The 17,436-nt window shown below is 40.6% G+C and overlaps 1 protein-coding gene across 5 annotated transcripts in view; it reads right to left on the reverse strand.

Moving 5' to 3' along the window:
* The window catches only part of Mpped2 (metallophosphoesterase domain containing 2), a 173,803-nt gene extending 165,075 nt beyond the window's left edge, over positions 1 to 8,728 (reverse strand). Inside the window, exons 1-2 of one of the 5 annotated variants that reach the window (XM_020188145.2) lie at positions 8,492 to 8,728; positions 1,866 to 2,114 (exon numbers count right to left, since the gene is read on the reverse strand). In XM_020188145.2, coding sequence (XP_020043734.1) covers positions 1,866 to 1,993 — 128 coding nt within the window. In that variant the 5' untranslated portion in view covers positions 1,994 to 2,114; positions 8,492 to 8,728. Of the gene's footprint in view, positions 1 to 1,865; positions 2,115 to 5,632; positions 5,827 to 6,001; positions 6,316 to 7,567; positions 8,061 to 8,491 lie in introns of those variants that run through there. The other 4 variants (XM_074043352.1, XM_074043355.1, XM_074043360.1 and 1 more) reach the window with 4 other exon arrangements.
* Between the last annotated feature and the right edge of the window lie 8,708 nt (positions 8,729 to 17,436).

Below are 17,436 nucleotides of genomic sequence, written 5' to 3' on the forward strand. Positions count from 1 at the left end.
AAGTCAAAAGGCCAACTGGAGCCACCTGGAAAGGATCCTCTATTCCCAGATTGGGAGTTGGATCAAAGGGCTATATAGCTGTCTAAGGCGCAATTGCAAACCTCATTTTTCAAGCCATAGTTTTCAAAAACTGTATAATTAGATTGTTCAAACTATATATGCCCAGATCTAAGTAGATCAGTTCTAAGGTTATGTGATTTTTAAAATGCCTCTGTGCATTCCCAGTTCACCAGTTGTCTGCAGACCTGAAGACTAAGCTGAACTTCCCCTCAGTCATTTTCCAAAGAATCTTGGCAAAACATAATTTCTTCTGCCTCATTAGAAACAAGAGCCACAAAGTTCTTTGTGATTACTTAACACAAAGCATTGCACCAGCAAAATCCATATAAAGTTTTCCTAAAATACAGCGTGTAAAAGTTTTATAGCATATTTGAAGGAAACAAATAATAGAAACAGAATTTAAAAGAATGTTTGAAAAGACACATATTGTTCCAAAAGCCATCTTAACCAAGAAAAATCACATTCACTTTAAAAACTTTTCCTTAAAATCATGTTAGCAATCCTTTATAATCATGAACATATCTAATTTAAAGGAAATATAAAAAATTCTTATAGTTTAGCACTAGCCATTTGCAAGGATTTTTTTGTTCCTTCTTCTTGTTGTTGTTCAAGCATGCTGTTGTAGCTTTCCTACTTTAGTAAATCTTGTCCTGGGGAACTGAAGGGCTCTCTAGAACATACTTGCGAACCAATATCCTACCTTTTATCCTAATATCCAAGCTGTCAAGAAAGAATACCTTTTTGTCTGGTTAGTGTTTCTGAATTTGAGAAGGGTTTGTGGGTTTGTTTGGGAGGGGGTCCTACTCTTGTTTTAAATGCCCACATAAAACAATGGCTAAGAAACAGAGCTTGTGACTTGGACATGCCTGAATTCAATTCTACCAGAAATGGGAAAAACATTCAACAGAGTCCTAACCTCCTTTCTATCTTGACAATACAATAGTTTTCAAAGCAGTTTAGTCCTCCTATGAAAGACTCATGTTAGACATCGGAAGGGTCTCATAGAGAATAAGCACTGGGCCTTGGATAAACAAGAGAGATGGTGACCTTTTGCCCTTTTCTGTTGCAAGCCCAGCACATCCTGTAGCAGAGGACCAGAAAAGAGAGTGGTGTGCAACCAGGTGCTGCAAAACCCTTGCCTCTGGGTTTCTTCCATACTTTACTCCTAACACTTTAACCTCCACATGTCTTAAGTAGTATTAGGGAGGGAGAGAAAAGGACAATTCCTGGAGCCAACCGTTCTCCTCTCCCTCTTTAATCCTTTGTCCCACATCCTTTTGAGTGTGCAGCATGCAGCACACGTTTCACTAGCAACAGGCAAGACAATGGAGTTAGCAGTAGCTGGACAATTAGGCCCAATTAGGCCTATTTCCCAGCTGAATGTAAAGGGGGTGGTGGGGTGAAGTATAAGAAAATACTACAGAAATTTTAAAGAAGCATTTCATCACGAAAGTAAGCAATGCAGGGTAAAGCAAACCAAACTAAGGGTCAGGCGATGATGCTAAAATTCACTGTGGGGCATTAGAAAAATACCTTAGCCCCTCTTTTCTTATCTACAAGAGGTGAACAATCTACCACAACCCTTCAAACACTCTGAAGAGCTAATGTCAAATGTGGTTGAATGCGCTCCGAAAATTTGAACTGTTAGGAGATTTCTCCTGAACTGGATTTGAAACCACAGACACCCATCTGTTTTGTAAATCATTTATTTTTATTCTCCCTAGCACAATGCTAAGAGAGAATGGTTCTCTTCCATTTTATTTCTATTTTCTTGATTTTTTTTTAAGTGCATGAGCAATACTTACATATGTACATGTGGCGGCTGGAATCTGCTCTGGTTGATGTTGTAGTGCGTGAATGCCTGGGTGGGGTTTGAGCTGTACTCATCCACCGTTATGGTAACTTTGCTTTGAGAAGGAATCCCATGTGCCATCCTTCCTCCCTATAGGCAGGAGCAATTCACAACTTTCCGGAGCAAAAGATGGGAACAGGCATGATGCGTTTCAGCCGACCTCTGAATCCAAGGATCTACTCATCAATACCGCTGTGCGTTTCTAGAAGAAAAAAATAACCATGTGTGTGTATGCATGATGAAAACAAAGAAAAGGAAAGTTCTAAGAGACATGAAACCTGACATCTAAATGCAAAAATTAGTTCAGGAAAAATCTGAATCAGTGTTGTTGCCTCACAGATAAACTTCTTCCCTGCATGTACGTCTGAGTGGACATTACACTGTATAGGACCTTGCTGGACGCTAGCAAATCGTCTCAATGGAGTTTGAACTAAGATTTCCTCTTTAATTATAATTATGGCACTTAACATGAATTATGGAAGGGGCAAATCCACAGTTGCCATGGTGTCTAGCTATAAATGGTTTGTGCTCGACACGAAGACTCTTCCAAGCCTTCCCTGCTAATTGGAATGTTTGGTTTTTGCGAAGTTGAATCATTTGAAATCTTGATGCTTAAAAGATCCACGGGACACAATGACAAATGTGCATTAAAATTTCTGTGCTTATCACAGATATGTGTGCATAATACTTACATAATATGCACACATTACACAAAACTTTTCTTCCCCTCAAACAGTTCCACAAATTTATAATGTCTAATACATATGCATTTCTCTCTGACCAAGAAGTTTATAAGACAAATCTTTCTTGCTAAATGGAGTTCAATTTCTTTAAACACTCCAGTTGCATCAGGATTGGACCACCACTGGTACGCCATCATTGCCTCCTCCTCCCAGCCCTGACAACAACCATTACATCCACCACCTCACTGTTGGTGCTACGTAATTCTCACTAGTTACTTTCATTTTTTTAAAAAAACAATTTCCATTAGTCTTGGTTCTTTTCATAAATATTAATATATTAGTTGCTGCACTGGGTGGAGAAGTGAAGATGTCTGTTTTTATGGTAGGTGAGCACAGACCGCTATGCTCACCACAGAAGCTGTTGGACTCGATCAACACGCTAGAGAAGAAGCATGAAGCACAGCGAGCTCCTTGGGTAACCCTTGGGTAACCCTTGCTCTTACTTTAAATGCTATACATACATCAGAAGACATCTGCCACGTGCCCCGTTAAGCTTCAGAAATCTTAGCTGCTATCTCAAATAAAAATATTTAGAATAATAAGATGAGATTTAAATTTGGCATAAAACACCTAAAATATCAAGAAAAAGGCAGATGGCTTGACATAGGCCATTTATTTTATTATTTTACAGCCCGGGGCTCGGGTAGACTTCCATATGCTAGCTGAGCTAAGAAATTCCACAGTGTTCTCCTCAAATCATTGCCATCTTCATAGTAGGGAAGCCCAATAACACCCACCTTGCCTGCGTTCCTAGCATACAACTGCACTGCCAAGAGATGAATCCCTGGTGCTCTGGCATTTTAAACAGAGTCTCCTGGCTCCTCTTTCTTCTTCCTGACTTCATGGGAGGTACGACTCCTTTAAGCACCAGTTGAGAGACAATCAGACTAGTGGGATTAACTGAGTTCAAATGTTTCCCTGTAAGATAGCTATAAGAACTGCTTACAAATCATAATGTAGCAGTTTTCATACCAAGTTTGCAGCTGTTTCCTTAATTTCCCCCACAATTATATTTTACTGTTATTTTGCATAACAGTAAAACACAACACCTGCTTCAAATTGCAGTCCTGTTCTAAGTACTGTAATTCTCTTTTGAGACACTACTGAAGCGCAAAACTGCATAATTGCGTGGCTCTGAAAAGTAAATACAAACGAAAACATCTTCCTGTTCTAGAAATGACTGTCATTAAAAAGAATGTTAGCCATCAAAGCACAGAGGGGGAAAAATACACATTTTTCAGACTACAAGAACTTAGTGTTTGAATAAATTAGAGAGTGGTAAAAAATTACTTGGCAATTCTTATGTTCCTTCCATCAATGTCTATTGTGTGAACATTTAGAAGCAAAAGAAACCAAACTCATGTCTAGACTACTATGACCTTGGAGTAACAATCTGCACCCAGTGCCAGAAAGAATTTAAATGTTTCTTGAAGTAAGTTCAGTAACTAAACTAAGCAGAATGTGGCTTGGAAATAAAATATACATACTTAATATGTAAACACCTAGGCAATGACTTGTAGTAGTTAATAAGACACCCTCTGAAGCAATTCCATTTGAAGCCAGGAAGAGACAGAACTTGGAAAGTGATCATCTCATACTTCTAAATGGTCCCCTCTATCCTCAAGTCAATCTACGGATTGCCTTTTCCGTGAGGAAACTCCTATGCCTTTTTGCACCTTTGCGCCACCAAGACAAATAGAAGAACATCTTTCCATCAGCATGCACAGACCCCTGGAACTCTGAAGGGCTAAATGGGTGACGGGCACCTCATTTGAATTCATCTTTGCCATGTTCCCTTTCAAATGTTTTATCGAAACAGTGCACCTGCAGCGTCTATCTTCTTTAATCTGGAGTCCTTTGAAGGAAATGTCAGACTGAGGCAGAGAGCTTCAAAACTTTCATTACACCTTTACAGACAAGTCAAGAAGAGGCTTATTTTTTAAAATGCTAGGTTCACCTCCACCTACATCTCAAAATGAGTATGTTCTAAAAATATTAAGTACAAACACATGGAAAAGACTGATTTGTTGTAATTGTTGTTGTAAACTTTCAGAGACACGGCACACACAATCGGAAAAATCACCTCCCATCACCTGAGAATTTAGGAAAAGACAAAAAGCCAGAAAACACTGCCTAGATATTGCTTCCGATATCTAGGCAGTAAAGCCTTCGAAATGACCATATTTTGGTGCATCTCACCCTCTTCACACTTACATTAACTTTTTATACACAATACTCAAAGAGAGCAGTTTTCTTTTTTAAATTTTCATTTTATACTTCAAAGCATTTGCCCCACAAAGGTACACAATACAAAATGCCAAGATGCCTAAAGAAAACCTAAGAACCGCTGGCACTGGCAAACATTCATGCTGGTGTTAGAGTTTCTTAAAAAAAAAGATCACGTGAGCACATTTTGCATTTCCTAGACAGCAATCACATCTTCTGTTCCTTAAGCTGCACAACTAGAAATGTTCTTTTTCAGGAATCTACTTGGAAAACCTTTTAAAGTCTGCTGGCAATGAAGGGATTAAAAACTGAAGACCTCAATAACTGTCTCCACCTCCTAGACAACCAGAAGTCCAATTTACTAAAAGTTTCAAGGCAACAACTCATGACCTCTCTCCCAATGCACTGCCTGGCCAAGCCTATGAGAAAGGAGCCCGCGACTTCAGGTTTAAACAAGGATGCACAGTTTAATCGCTGGCCCCAAGAAAATCGCCCCACCGACAGCGTGCAGGGACTTTGGAACTCGCCTGCTCCAGCTCCGCCAAATTTTGCCCTCTCCTCCCTCTGCCTCACAGATCGAGAGTTCTCTCATCTCATTCTTTTATGCCCACTTCCAGTTACTCATCCCTGCATGAGGGAGCGATGCCCACACGTCTTCTCCGCGGCTTCTCTGCCAGTTTTTTGGGGGGATGCTGACATAAAGTTCCACGTGCCTCTGTCCACAGAGCGCCCTCCCTCCCATCGCACTTACACCTGAACTTGTCCCCAGCACTGCAGACACCCGGCCGGCACATAGTTTCAGAGGGAGGGCAAGACTTTCTCCCGTGCCTCAGACCACGCGTGGAGTCTATATATGGTGGGGCGGGGTGGGGGCGCAGAATTCTCTACTTTGGATTGGTTTGTTTGTTTTAAATCTAGGCTGGGCAGTTGGAGGGGGGCTACAGCTATCTCTCTCTCTCTCTCTCTCTCTCTCTCTCTCTCTCTCTCTCTCTCTCTCTCTCTCTCTCTCTCTCTCACACACACACACACACACACACACACGTTTGCCCTGCCCTCCCGGCTCACTGCCTGGTCCGGGCCACAGCTCCCCCTTCCTTCCTGGAGCACCAGCACGCCTTACTCGCTCAGTCCCCGGTTGCCACCGCGTCGCCTCCGCTGTCGCAGTCGTTGCTGGCACTATTGACGCTAGCACTGACGGCCCCAGGTCCGCTGGGCGCCTGTGTTTTTTTCTCTCCCTCTCCCCCAGCCCGGAATTGATTGATGACCACCGACGGCCAATGGCTCTGACACCGCGCCATCCTCGGTAGGGCAACACAGCCCCACGTCCCCGACGTCAGCCTCCTGGGCGGGTTGGCATCCCCGAACCCACAGAGCGGAGCCGGAGCCTGGAGCCACGGCCTCCTCCCTGCTCTCTGCCCTGGAGCTGTCAGGCTCCTTCCAGGAGCGGCTGAAAAAGGAAGGGAGGGAGCCAGCCACCCGTTGGAAGGGGGGTGTGAGGCCACCGGTTCCCACCCTCTTTGGAAATCTTTTCTTTCATAAAGTTTTGTGTGTTTTTTCCACCCCGACCTGCTTGGACTTATGTGCTTGCAGCATCACAAATCAATTGCACATTTTTCAAGACCCGCATTAGCACTTAATTTGGGGTGTTCGGGGAGGGGAGGGAAAACGTTATAAATCAACCCTACTGGGGCACCATCCCTCATTTATTTTCTTACTGATGGATTCCAACTCCCTTCTGAACCTCTAGAAAAAAAATGTCCCCTAGGCCGCAAAACCCCGAATTCAAAGGCTTTACAAAGATAACCTTGTTACATGTAAATAGAAAAAAAAAACCAAAAAAACTCCAGCCTCTATAGAGAAGAAATCCGGTGGCAACGGTTACTTTTTCTTGCTGCCTGTCCCCGGCTGCACAGCCCTGGCCCCAGCTCGGGTCACCAGATCGCTCCGCAGGCTGCGATCCTGGAGACCCGAGGCGGCGGCAGAGAGTGAGGTTGGCGCGCGGGGACAGACTGAGCACAGCCCCGCGCAAGAGCGGTGCGCGCGGGCGGCCCCGGGGGTGGCTACGGGGCGCAGCCAGAGCACAAAGCTGCGCGGCGCCTTCCTTGCCACTGCACCTGGCCTCGGGCGGCCGCGGGCGCCCGGGGCTCGAGCCAACACAATGCACCCGAGCCGGCCTAGGCCGGGGCGGCTCGAACACATAACCCCGGGACTTTCTAGTAAACAGCTCGCTGGAGTCTTCTTTCCCACCCCCATCCCCGCTGCCCGGCTTTTGCCGCTGCCTTTCACGGACATCGCCCTCCTAAGAAATCCAGACCGAAGAGGGATCGGGAGGTGGGGACCCCAAGAGGTCGGGGGGCCGAGGGCTGGGGGGAGGGGAGAAGAGAAAAGGAGCAAGATGGGGAGTAGGAGGGAAGACAGCCACCAAAAAAGAATTCGCTTTCTCTCGAGGTTTGAAAATAAACCCTCCCCAGCTCCTAAATTGTCCGCTCAGCGAATGTCAGGGGCACCGGGGCAGCCGCGGTCTGCAGCTTCCGAGCCCGTCGCACGCGCCTGTGACAAGGCACCTCTCACCCGGGCTCCGCTTTGTGTGTGCATTTTTTTTCCCTTCCTCTCGCGCTCGGCACCGGGCGCCCGGCCGCCTCCTCCCCCTCCCCCGCCCTCCGCCTCCCTTCCCGGGGCGGATTACCTTTCCCGGGCTGCGCTCCGGGTCCCAGGGATGCCTTCAGCGCCCTGTGTGCAGGCGATCCATCGCCGAGCCGCCCTAGCCTGCTGGAGGAGCGCTGGGGGCGCGCGGGGGCGACGAGGGGCGCGGGCGGGCCAGAACCTTCGACCTCGAAGGTCCCGCCGCGAGCTGGGGCAGGGGACCAGGGGCGCGGCGCGAGAGGGAGGCGGAGGGGGGGGGCAGAGAGGACCCGAGCAGCCTCGATCTGGGGAGAGAGCGAGCGAGGGGGTGAGGAGAGGGAGAGAGGGCGCGGCGAGCCAGAGGGAGCGCGAGCGGTGCAGTGACAGGGACTGCCACTGGGGTCAAAGGAGCACAGCTCCAGGAAGCAGGGCGGCCAAGGCGCCGCTCTGTGCGCGCTCCCCGGCGGGACCCCGCATCCCTGCACGCCCCTCCTGCAGTCTCGGCCCAGTCGGACCCCCACCCGAGCCCCGCAGCCGCGGGGTTTCGAGGAGAGGAGGGAGCGGAGGGCGAGGCCCGCAGCCTGCTGGTGCTCCCGGGTCAAGCAGGCGGCTGGAAGCTGAGCTGCAAGTTTATCATCAGGAGTGTGATCAGCGTAAAAAATGACAGGGGACTGGGAAGGGGGGCGCGGGCTACAGGGCGCCAGGAAAATAAGGGAGTACACCCCCCCTCCGCAAAATGGGCGTCTTCTGCAAAAAGAACACCTAAGCCCCCACCCTCCCGACGACCTGCCAGGCACTGTCAGAGGTCCTGGCACAATTCCAAAGAGCAGGACTCTGCAGGGGACAAGGGGAGCTGCTGGGACGCTTAGCTCAGATCTAGGAGGGCGACCCTAGGTTCTTTCCCATCTGCTGAGCTGTACTCCCTTTCCTCAAGCCTTTCAATGCTCCAGACAGACAGACCCACACACACATTCACTCGCTCACTCACCTCTTTATCTCTGCAATGTTGTTCCTGAGAAAGAAAAGACTAACTCAGCTGATCTTTTTTTCTTTTCTTTTCTTTTCTTTTTGCCCTCCATGAATTAAGTCAGGTTCAGGAGAGAAAGGTGAGGAGAGGCAAAGGCTAATTGTTTCCATTTTTTGTCTTTTGGATACATTCTTCAAAATAAGCTACCCAAAATAAGCACTTCAAAAACATTCTGAAAACCGAAGTTACTCCAGTTTTCTCTGTTACTTTGGAAGATGAAAAAAGAGGTTTCCAGAATTGTATGCAAATAGCACAAGGAAAGGAAAAGCCGCTGAAATGCTAGAAGGCAGAAGACAAGGGAGAAAAGGCTTTTAGAAAACTTGGTTGATGAGGTTGTCTGTGAAAGAAGAGGTGGCCCTGTGATGTTATGCCACTTTAGAGCTGAAGGATTTGGATGGCAACCAGATCTAATTCCTTTCTAGGAATCAGGCTCAAAGATCTATGCATTTTCTGGACAGAAGTCCAATGTATCTGTATGAGAGAAAGAAGTGTGCTAAGTATACTATGTGACAACTGACTAGACATCCAGACTGAAATTATATCCCCTAAAAATAAAAAGGGACCATTTCAACCTAGTCTGTGGCCTCTGTGCTACACTAATTGGTTTCCAGAGTCTGGGGTGAAAGAGAGTGAGAGCCTGGAAGGAGCCCCTGTTTTAAAAAAAAAAAAAAAATCAAACGGAATTCACTTGAAAATATTTTCCTTTTACAATGGGCTTTCCTGGCACTTGAATTTTAAGTAACTCATCTTATGCCTGGGCTGAAATGAAGGGGGAAATGGTCTTACTAATGTATTTATTTTATTATACAGCATGCCCAGACTGTCTGGACTTGTCAAATGTGCTGAGATCCAAAGGACAGTGCCTTCCCTTGCCCAGCAGAAATCACAGCAAGTGACATTGATGTTAAAGGATGCCAAGGATGAAGTGAAGGGGCACTTTTCTATTTTGTTTTCTTTTGTTTTTCCAGCCCAGCCATGAACGATGACAAGAACCATGTTTTTGAAGAAATGCTTGGTTTTGTTTCCCTTACAGAGTTAATAGTATGTACTCTTTTCATCTAAATGGTTTCAATTTTTAGACTGATTTGGGCTGACTTAGTCCAAAAAAAGAAAAGGGAAGAAAAAAATCATCACTAGCCAAATAATTTCTGTGGTTTTCTTCTTCTGTTTTTTTTTTTCTTTTTTTAAATCTGGTAGTCAATCAAAACAGCCAAACTAGTGTGAACATGATTTGGAATCTAAATATGTCCACACAGATAGTAAATAGCAATGTGTGCTACTTTACTGGCACATTTTTACAGGATATTTAATGCTACTAAATATCGAGTGTGATCCTTTACAAAGTTGACAGAAATCCATAGACCATTTTACAGAGTGGGGAAAATTGAGGTTCAAAAGGCTTAAAATTACAATTTGTAGTGCAGGAAGAAATCAAGTCCTCTGGGTGCCTGCCGATAGGTCAATTATCCAGTAGTGACCACGTTGAATTTTGGGGGGTTATGAATTTTTATTTGCATTAGGCTACTAAAATAAAGAAGCAAAAGTAATGTATTTAAATGTAAATAATAAATCAGGAACAAAAGGAAGTCACTTTTCAGTTAATTTTCATTACCTGGATTTGAACTGACTGCAGTTTGTGAAATTATTTTCTTTACAAATATGGCTACCTACACTAAAAGCTTATTTTAAAATGACTGGATGTGGGCTTGCTCTATTCTCTGACATTTTGTTGGTGTGTTGCTGCCTTATACAACGTTTTAAACCTATAGGTTAAAACTTTTTTCTAGATAAGCAAACTTATAAATTTCATTTTTGATTGTTATTAAATTCTCTTTTTATTGTTTTTAATGAACAACAAAGAAGGACAAAAATCAAATGTCAGATTTATATTAATCAAATATTACAATTTATTTTTGTTAATGGAATATAAAACGTGACCCTTTCTACAGTGATTTTATCAATGGAACAGGTAAATAAACTCCCTGGATAGCTCACTATAATACATTTTAAAATATTTTTTCAGAATGTATTTAGGGAAGAAAATGAAAGGGATGTGGAAGAATTTGAGGTGGAAGTTTGGTAATTCCCTTGAAAGTTCAATACTTTATTGGAGTTAGCATTCATCTTTCCTGTAAGAATATGATTTCCAGTACTCCAAGAATATGTGTAGAACTTAAAACTTGGTTCAGTTCTGTGGCTCTTCTTCAGAAAAAAATTACTGAAATCATTGCATTTCATTGAATAATTTCATGAAAATTATATACCCCAAAATCCCTAGAAATAAACAGCAATGATTTTCACTCTTTTTTTTCCCTCGAAGTTGCCTACATTTTCTATATTTTCTAAAAAAGACTGAGATATATACCACCAGAATGAGAGCTCCTTAATGGCTTACTACTGGGATAAAATTAGAAAAAGAAAACTTAGCCAACAAGCTATTTCTTTACTCTGAATTTCTACAGATCTTATATCATTTACTTGTTTTAAATATTTTTATTGTAACCCCTCCCCCAAGTTGAAGAACTAGCACTATACTTCTTTCTGCCCGTCATCCTTATATAATATGCACCCAGTAGAAACTTGGAAACATTTGTGAAAAGGCTGTATGAGTCAATAAGTGAGAAAGTGAAGAAGAGAACACATCAGTAAGGCAAGTACACAATGAAGGAAAATCCACACCAGATCTGAAAGAAAGGAAGTGATGTCATGAGACCAGTGTTAGAGGATAAGAACTAAGAATTTTCCTTGGGGTTAACATAGTCCATTTTAAAGTGTTTAAGACTGTCTTTAGAAACATGGAATAACACATAGGACTGTTGCAGAAATTAATTTTCTCAGTGAGAAATTGAAGTTTGAGGCTACGTGTTACATCTGTTTAAAGGCTACCCTCTTCAAACACAGTAGGGTATCAAGATAAAAAGAATCCTGAGTGAAATTTGTGCCTTAAAATTCTAGAAATAATTTGCCAAGATATATTCTCAAAAGAAACTTAGGTGATTAATTTGATTCATTGGTAGACCTTTGTGAAGTCTTTAAAATAATTAAATAAGTATATAAATAAGTCTTCAAAATAAGTACATAAATATATAAATAATTTCCAAAAGGAAATTTAAAAAATTTCCCTTTAAGTCAAAATAAAAATATTTATGGCTAAGGAAGAGACATAAAACACTATTAATAGATGAAATTTTATTTTATAAAATAAAGTTCATAGTCATTATCTTAGAAAAACTGAATTTAATACAGTTTGGCTGGCAACTAAAACACGAAGCACGTGAAAAATCTTAAAATTTTGTGAAACACTCACTAATTCTTACACATTTACCAACCGATGTCCAGCACACATCGATAAGTCAGACAAATATTATTTATGTAATAGTTTCTTGATGCTGGGGGGTTGAGTCCTGAGTTCCACACACTAGGCATGTACTCTATCACTGAGCTACAAGCCCCAGACCTATGATAATTAATTTTAAGTCTGACTAAGATACTGTTCATGTGTTAATGTGTTTTCAGTTCCAATGTCTATCCTAACAGACTTGCATGTTTGTTATCAATTAATGCACTGATTCTTTCCCCACATCATGGTTCCAGTTTTGGAAACATGGTACAATTTAGTGGTACTTGGGATGGGCTGCTTTGGTGAAAGAGCACATTCTAATTGAAGTATAGACCAAAATAATCTTCCTTGCAAAATGTAATGTGGAAAACCCATAATAATCTAGCAAAGAATAGGTATCTGGGGGTTTTGAGATTAATAATTCAACTTGACAAGGTAATATAAGATATAATATTTAGAGAATATGTAATGTAATTTTCTTTTCCTTCCCAGTGAAAGTAAACAAATGAATGGATACAGCTATTAAAAACTAAATTTGAGAGACCAGCAGAATCTAAAACAAGTTTCCTACTAGCTTATTAATGTAAGATTATTCAACAAATATTTTTATAGCTCTACTCTGTACCAGGCACAATTCTTAAATCGTGCTAATTGTCTAAAGATCCCACAAACAGAGAGCTCTTCCCAACATTAGCAAATACAGTGGTTGCAAGCTCTCAGGAAAGTTGGTTCTTGGACCCTCCCTTGGATACTCAAATCTGCAAATGCCAAAGTTCTTTATATAAAATGGCATAATATCTGCGTGCAACCTATGCGCATCCTCCTGTATACTCTAAGTCACCTCTAGGTTACTTATCATCTTAATACAAGGTAAATGCTATGTAAATAGTTGTTATACTGCATTGCTTATGGAACAATGACAAGAAAAAAGTGTGTACATGTTCAGTATAGATGGCAATAGTTTTCAAGCTACACTTATTGAATTGGTAGAGGCAGACCCCATGGATACTGACTGCATATAATCCCAGTGGGATGGGGAGGCAGCAGTGACTTAAATCATCACACAAATGAATGCAACTTGTGGCTGTGACAAGAAGAGGCACTCAATGCAAAGAAAATATAGAGTAGAGAGGCTTTTTCTCCTCTGGGGTTAAACAAAGGCTTCCCTGTGGAGGAAAGGAATATAAGGATGTTATAGGAAAAAGAAAAAGCCAGTGTGCCAGGTGCTGATAGTGATGGTTTGTATGATACAAGAGGAGTCTGGAGCTGATGAGGAGTTGTAGATAGAGGCCAGAACTGCAGGGCCATGCTAAAGACATTTGAAGGTCATAGCTGAGGCCCTGTTCAAGATGTTTGACTTTATCCTGAGGGCAACTGGAAGCTGTTTAAAGATCTTAAGTAGAAAGGGAACATGATTACATTAGTGTTTTGTAAAGGTCACTCTTCCCAATGTGGAGAATGGATTTTAGGAAGCTTGAGTGAACATAGAGAAGCCAGTTACAGACATTGGATTTCAAGTGGTTAGTCTTTGTAAGGCCAGTTTTGGAGAAGATGAAACATGGAAGGACAGGAATGGATTCAAGAGATTTGAATAAATTTTACATAATGAAAACAAAGTTTACCCGAATCTTGAAATGCTGACTGAAGCCATGTAGTACATAGCACAGAGGCAGAAAGACATGCTTACCTATGACTTCCTTTCTTAATCACCTCATTCCACTCACACTCCAGCCTTCGTGTATCTCCAAGCCATCTTCATTTATCTTATCTAACTTTTAGAATCCTGTATGTTCATGAAGAACTACAGCACTAAACGTAACACTGGTATAAAATGTCACTAATATAACTTGAGTCATTCAATGCTGTAAATCTATTTTTGATGTACATGTGGACTTGTTCTTACTTCATATGAAATATAATGGTGGGAAGTAAATGTATTTTGTTTTCCTTTAAAGTTTTTATATACCATATCAATTCTATATCTGATTTCACCATAACTAATTCACTTATATTTAACATTCTATATTATTCTAAGAGATTCTTAACAAGTGTTTGTTTGTTTGAGATCTTTGAAGAAACAGACATGGTTTCAAGGGGACATGTAGACACTGACTAAAAATAAGAATATTATTCTCTTGGTACTTGGAATAATCCAAATCTCAAACAATCCACTGTAAGGATAATATCCCAATTACTGGGTACCTTGCTGGTACAAGTTATAGCATCTCGGCCCTATTTTGTAGTTCAAACTGCTAAGAAGAAATGAATAGAAATTAACATGCAATGACAGCTATAGTTTCTAACTTTATTTATTTATTTGCATTTCCACATTTTGAGAGTTCCAACAGTGTTTTTTTCTGTTCTCAAGATTCCTCATAGTGACCAGGTATAAGCAAAGTAAAATCTGTACCCAAGAGAACAGTGGAAAAGCCAAGATCCAGGATACATGGCTTTACTAGATGTAAGAAATAAAAGGAAGATTTACCAGAGGGTAGTTAAAAAAAAAATCATTGCTACATCAAGATCCCCATTTTTGGCTTAATACAGAAAGAACTTTAAAAATACCTTTTTTTTCCTTTTCAAAAGTACTCTAATGGTTGTTTTGAGAAAAATTAGAAGTACAGACAAAAAGAAAAAATTTAAATTAATTAAAATTAATTTGATCACTCAGAAATATCAACTATTAACATTTTGTTATATAGTTTTCTAATCATATATATTGTATAAAAATGGAAGAAAATTAGGAATGAAGAGAGTGAAGCAGGCTTTGAATCACATCTCCGCTTCTTATCACCTCTGTGATTCAGATAAGTTGCTTAAACCCTCTGTGCCTTATTTTTGTCTTTTGTAAAAAAAGGAGATACTGGAAGTTCTTACTTCATAGAGTTATTATGAGGATTAAATGAGTTAATATTTTTAAAGAGCTTAGGCTAATTCCTGATACATATCAAGCAATTATTATACAGTTGGATAATCCACCTTGAACTCTTTTTAATACAAAATTAATATGCAGTCATTGTAAATAAATTAAGCACAGAAGTGCATTTAGAATAAAAGTTTCCTTTTCTTTTACCCCACCACCTGAACAACCTGTTCTTTCCACTGAGTAAAACACTGTACACATTTTTCCATGTCATTAAACTTCTTTTTGTGACTCTTCATTCATCAGAAGTAGTGCTACACATATTCTAAGTTCAGAATACCTAAGAATCCATATTTGATTTTAGGATACTACAAACATGGATGACAACAGCGAGTTCTTTAACAGATTCTCCCTTAGGAATTCAGTAGTCTTAAAACACACTAAGGAACTCCTTCTGATATCCATGATTTTGGAATTGATTAAATTGATGTTTGAAAGACAAAAAAAAACACTTAGTTTGTGAGTTTAGTACTAATTATATTAAACCTCTGGGTTTTTTGTTTTGAAGAATGAGCAATATTTTCAAAAGCAAATTAAGAATTTAATGTTTGGTTAACTGCTGTTAAGTTCTTATTTATGCTGTTTAATACATAAGCAAAAAAAGTGCAGTTCATTGAAAAGTGGTGATTGATATTTCAACTTTATCACCAATTGTTGACACAATATTTATTTGCATGCTGGAATATATAATGGACTCTAATCTGTGTAATTCATCTGATCACAGGAGGTGAAGGAATTTTAAAACTCTTTAAATGTTGGCAGTTCTTTGGCAATTTGTAAGGTTGCTGCTTTTCCACTAGCTGAGACACAAAGTATCTGGAAGCGTATATGGTCAGTGTTTATCTTATCATAACATTGTACTACAGAATTAGACAGTCTGCAATCATCTTCAACTTTCACGATAGACACAGGCTAATCTAGTTAAACAAATGTGGTGTGTTAGGTGTCAAGGGGTTGGCCCTGGTGAATTCTAAACTCTTCATTTTAAAAAAAGGCTGTATACTAAGGGAGGGGATACAAAAACTGAGTAATAGAAATAATAGAGGGGGTAAGCATGGTCAAAGTGTATTCTGTAAAGTATAGAAATGTTATAATGAAACCTATTACTTTGCATAATTAATATATGTTAATATATAAGAGGCTGTACTAAGAGAAAAATGTGTTCTAGCGCAGCTATTATCTGGTGTCTGATTCCACTTCTGGCAAACTGGACCTTGCCTGTCTTTGAGGCATATGGAAATTGATGATGAAAGTGTCTAGTGTAACTAGAAATATAATTTGATGAAAACTGAAGCAGTGAACTGTGAGAAACTGTTAAACCAGTGTCATCAAACAGTGCTTCAAAAATAATGAAACAGAAATACTAACCCTCTCTGAGTAATATTGGATAAAAATGAGAAAAGCACATGGCATATAGAAAAAGTTGAAATATATGAGGTAATGCTCTTTTTAATTACTATTATTACAAAGACCACTCCAAAATTCCACGCCCAGACTCCTTTCCATTTATCTCTAAGTAGACAATGACATCACGTCTCCTTTAAATTATTCAGACTCAAGGGATGGAATTGGCTCTTTCAATAGGGAATGCCATGTTTGGGGTTGGCACAGAACTTAAAGCTTCTCTCCACATTATCCCTGAACTGAAAAGCACATTTAAGGTGGCCAAATGATTTTAAAAAAAAATTTCCCTCTAGACGCTAAGCACTCAGGAAAACATGAAGAACAAAAATAGAACTGCACCATAAGGTATAATCATAAACCGTCATAGGAGAAAACTGAAAGAAGTACAAAACGCTCTAGTCATCTGAAGTCTAGCAGTTTGTGAAGTCATTAAAAGTCACTCCATACGGGCTGAGTTTGAGAAAAAGTCAGTGGTTGCTTTGTTCTTACTCTGAGTGAAATCAAAACCTACCCAGACTCTGCACAAAAGCAGCAGTCTGCCTTTTTCTTGCTCAGGATATGCTACTAACACACGTAAATGACTTATGTTTAGAAAAGTCTGTGATTCTGCTCATATTTATCCATGTCTCAGGCTGGCAAAATGCCTAAACACAATCAAAGAAGGGGGGAGAACTTGCCTTTTCAAACAGGCTAGAAAATTCTTACCAAAAGACCACAGGGCAACAGAGACAGCTGGAAAAATTAGAGCCAGGGCTCTGATTTTTGTGCCAGTGTTACACCTAATGCAGAGAGAATGCAGTGAGAGATCGAGAGTTATGTATGTTCTAACACAGAGGTGAAAATGTAACATTTTAGTGTAATACCATAGTATAACATAGTATTAAATTGAAACCTTTGCTATGGCAAGGAAAATACATCAGATTCCAGCAACAAGTTGCTAAGAAAATGACACAGACACAGCAAAGAATAAGGAGTGAATGCATAGCTCCAAAATTAGTTAATAGAAAGGTAAGTCACTAATGTCCCTTGGTAATAATTTCTTTGGAAAAATAATCCCTGCAAGTGTTTGTACACACACAGAATTTTCTGCAAGATGACTTGAAATGCTTAAACCACAAGGTATTTTCAAATCAAATGTTTTAGGACATTTGTAATTCCAGAAAGAGCATGTACAATTTTTCTTGGGTTTTAATTTTGATTTTATTCATAATGGATAATAAAACCCCATGGTATTATGTA

Source organism: Castor canadensis, chromosome 1 (genome assembly GCF_047511655.1).
Source record: "Castor canadensis chromosome 1, mCasCan1.hap1v2, whole genome shotgun sequence".
NCBI classification, from domain to species: domain Eukaryota; kingdom Metazoa; phylum Chordata; class Mammalia; order Rodentia; family Castoridae; genus Castor; species Castor canadensis.